The 3,772-nt window shown below is 30.4% G+C and overlaps 1 protein-coding gene across 1 annotated transcript in view; it reads right to left on the bottom strand.

Annotated features, from left to right (window-relative positions):
- The window catches only part of LOC107656461 (fatty acyl-CoA reductase 1-like), a gene marked incomplete at its 3' end in the record, with an annotated part of 31,479 nt that overhangs the window by 401 nt on the left and 27,306 nt on the right, over positions 1 to 3,772 (bottom strand). Inside the window, exon 4 of the mRNA XM_016444334.1 lies at positions 1,200 to 1,379. Within this exon, the coding sequence (XP_016299820.1) occupies positions 1,200 to 1,379 (180 nt within the window). The remainder of the gene's footprint in view (positions 1 to 1,199; positions 1,380 to 3,772) is intronic.

Here is a 3,772-nt window from a genome sequence, read left to right as displayed (position 1 = left end):
GACACAGACAGACAGACAGACAGACACACACACACACACAGACACACAGATAAATCACTGCTCTGCTTCAGGGTCAGCACAGTGTGTCAGACAAAACATCCTGATGCTATCTGGCTGGACAGAGTCAAATAACGTGGAAAATCAAGACATGCAATGACCAGTGGCATGAACCAAGTGTTTTTTAAACTGGGGTTCATGGGAAAGGTTAGAGAGAAAAAACAATGAATAAATTAAAGTATATAATAAAAATGTCATTAAAATTTACAAACGAATTAATAATAAAAGATATTAAAATAAATAATACATCTAAAAGTATAGTACTATTGTGAGTAGGAAAAGGAATGTAAATAAATTCATTTATTCATTAACTAAAATAATACAACAATAAAAAATGTATTAAAATAAATGATTCAATAATAAATATGGATTAAAATACATACATACCAAAAACATATATTTAAATAAATAAAATAAATAATACATATAACAAGTACAGTACTATAGTGAATATAAAAAACCCCTGAATAATTTAAATGTAAATATTTTCCAAATATTTTTACGCATTTATAATATTAATAATATTAACATTAATTGAAAAAAATGTATAAAGTATTAGGTCCTCAGACAGACAGACACACACACACACACAGACACACAGATAAATCATATATATATATACACACATACACACTTCTTTTTTATTTCAGCTAGTTGCCAAGGACACATTTCTTGTTTTTATTTTAATTTAACTTGATGTGCTAAAATAACTAAGAATTACATAGACATAAAAACCCCTACAGAAAATGACAAAACCACACAGCAAAATTACTCAAACTTAAACTAAATATAAAATATATATAAAATAAAATATATAAATATAAACTAATTCAAAATATATTAACCAAAAATATCTTAGTATCTTCAGTATCTTAGTGATACTAAAATTACACTGGTGTTTATGGCTTTTTTTTTATTTCCGATACTCTCCTTGTTTTATCTTTATTTAGTTTTGATATGTTTTTCAGCATACCATAATTCTGTTGAAAGACATTACCTTAAGTCTGATATTGAACACACTCTTCCCTTACAGCTCTGGGTTGTTTTAACTCCATAAGGTAACATAAGCTCATAGATGCGGTTGCCGGGTAGATTCTGTAAGTGAGTTTGAGATGATGATGATGATGATATATTGCACTCACTCCAGAGAGTCGATGAGTTTCTTGGGCTCGACTGGAGGAGGGTAGATGACCTCGTCGATGTGTCTGCGGTTGCAGTTGGCGTAGGCAGTGGAGATGTGGATGAAGGCCTGCAGGTGCTGCATCTGCTGCGCCAGAGAGAGGAGCTGCTGCGTGGCGATGACGTTCAGCTGCAGCGCATGCCTGCGCAGACACATGAAACACCGCCGCATACTCGCATCACACAGCAGAATTCACATCATGATCGGCAATATACTGCCTGTGACAGAAACTAAAACCATGCAAAAAACATTTATGTGACTTGAAATCAAATAAATGTTAAAAGCGACAGAAAGATAAATCATTGCTCTCCTTCAGGTTCAGTACAGCGCGTCAGACAAAAACATCAGCTCACTGATGCAATATGTGACCCAGGAGCACAAAACCAGTCATAAGGGTCATTTTTTTGAAATTGAGATTTATACATCATCTGAAAGCTGAAAAATAAGCTTTCCATTGATGTATGGTTTGTTAGGATAGGACAATATTTGGCAGAGATACAACTATTTAAAAATCTGGAATCTGAGGGTGCAAAAAAATCTAAATATTGAGAAAATCATCTTTAAAGTTGTCCAAATGATGTTCTTAGCAACGCATATTACTAATCAAAAATTAAGTTTTGATATATTTACAGTAGGAAATTTACTAAATATCTTCACGGAACATGATCTTTACTTAATATCCTAATGTTAATGTTAAATATGCAAACAAACAAAAAATAAACAAGTAAAACAAGTAAATAAAATGAAATAAAATAAGTTAATTAATTATTTAATATATAAATTAATTTAAATAAATAAAGAAAGAAAAGAATAAAATAAAGAAAAAGTTATTAAATAAATAAATTATAAAAAATACATAAATAATACATCTAATAGAGTGCTATAGTGAGTAGAAAAAAAGTAATAAGGTAACGTAATAGAAACAAATTATTTATTATAATTATTTGGGGTAGACCCAAAATATATAAATAATATTAAATAAATAAAAATTGATTAAAATAAAGAAATTAATGAAAAAAAATATTTTTTAAAAAGATTAAAAATACATAATACATTTAACAGTACAGTACTATAGTGAGTAGAAAAAGTAATGTAAGGTAATGTAATAGAAACTAATCATTTATTATAAATTTTGCATAGAACCAAAATATATAAATTGTATTTAAAAATAAATAAACAAACATTTGATTAAAATAAAGACATAAAAAATTACAAATACATAAATAATACACCCAACAGTACAGTATCATAGTGAGCAGAAAAAAAGCAATAACGTATTGTAATATAAACTAAATATTGTCCAACTACAATACACAGTTTATGACAGGGTTATTAAAATTAACTAAAACTAAAACTATGAAATAAAATAAATGTTAAATGAAATAAAATATAATATTTCTAATTTTTGTTTCGTTTACCTTAAAATACTGAAACAACTAAATGTAAAACTGAAATAAAAATTAACTAAACTTTACAGACATATTTTTAAAAAAGACAAAAAAACACAACAAAACTGCTTAAACTTTAAATATAAAATTATTAAAATACAATTATTTATTAAAAACGTATTTGTACAATTATAATAGTATATTAATGATACATGTCCGAGATGCTGCTGGAGTGAGAGGACTGCATTCCTCACATTATGACACTAATGCTGTTATTATTTTCCTTAGGAAAATGAAGCAAAAGGTCCCTGTGAACAGATGTGTGTGTGGAGGAGAGCAAAGCTTTCCCTTACTCGATCCTGCTCTGGAGTCAGCGGTTCAGTAATGAATCCCTCGCTCCTCCAGCAGTGTGAACATCTGCTCCTCAGCCGGAGATTCACCACACAGCAGAAGTACAGTGTGTGTGTGTGCTTTCTCTCTCTTATTCTTCTTATTCTTCAGGGTATATACAGGAATCATGGAGTTAAATTTAATACCTTTTAAGACCTTTTTTAAGACTCTTTCCATACATTTTAAGACCTCATCGCCAATCCAAGTTTTAACCGGTTACATCGGCAACACTTTAACCTACATTTACTATATATTGATTGTAAGATAGCGCAACTAAACAGACTTACTTTGTGATAACTCCTTATCAATACAACATAATGCAGAAGTGTGGAACGAAGCACAAGAGAATTAAGACTAACCCAATGCAACCCTAGAAACAAGAATTAGACCAATAAACAAAACAACTGACAAAACTTATTGAGGAGGGAAAATAAAGCTCTCCGAGCTAACGGGGCAATGAGTTCACACAGTATATTCAAAAGATGTATTTGTAACATCAACTCTTATAACTGTCTGCAAACCATAGCTGTTTTGTGCAACACTTCTCATGACAAACACCTGACTGATCAGACAGTTTACCTGTGATTACGGAGTGCTTGATTTGATGCAGACTTGACAGAGTGTCAGTACTGCACCTGATCAAGTCTGAATGATCATGGAAGGTAAAATTATGATCACAACTATTACATCATTTTAATTGTGCATCCCAAGCCCATGCCAGTAAAAAAAAAACAGCCCAAAGTAGCGCAATTACCAT

Source organism: Sinocyclocheilus anshuiensis, unplaced genomic scaffold, assembly GCF_001515605.1.
Source record: "Sinocyclocheilus anshuiensis isolate Anshui unplaced genomic scaffold, SAMN03320099.WGS_v1.1 scaffold183, whole genome shotgun sequence".
NCBI lineage: Eukaryota > Metazoa > Chordata > Actinopteri > Cypriniformes > Cyprinidae > Sinocyclocheilus > Sinocyclocheilus anshuiensis.
The sequence above is the reverse complement of the archived record's forward strand: the minus strand, read 5'-3'. Positions and strand labels throughout refer to the sequence as shown.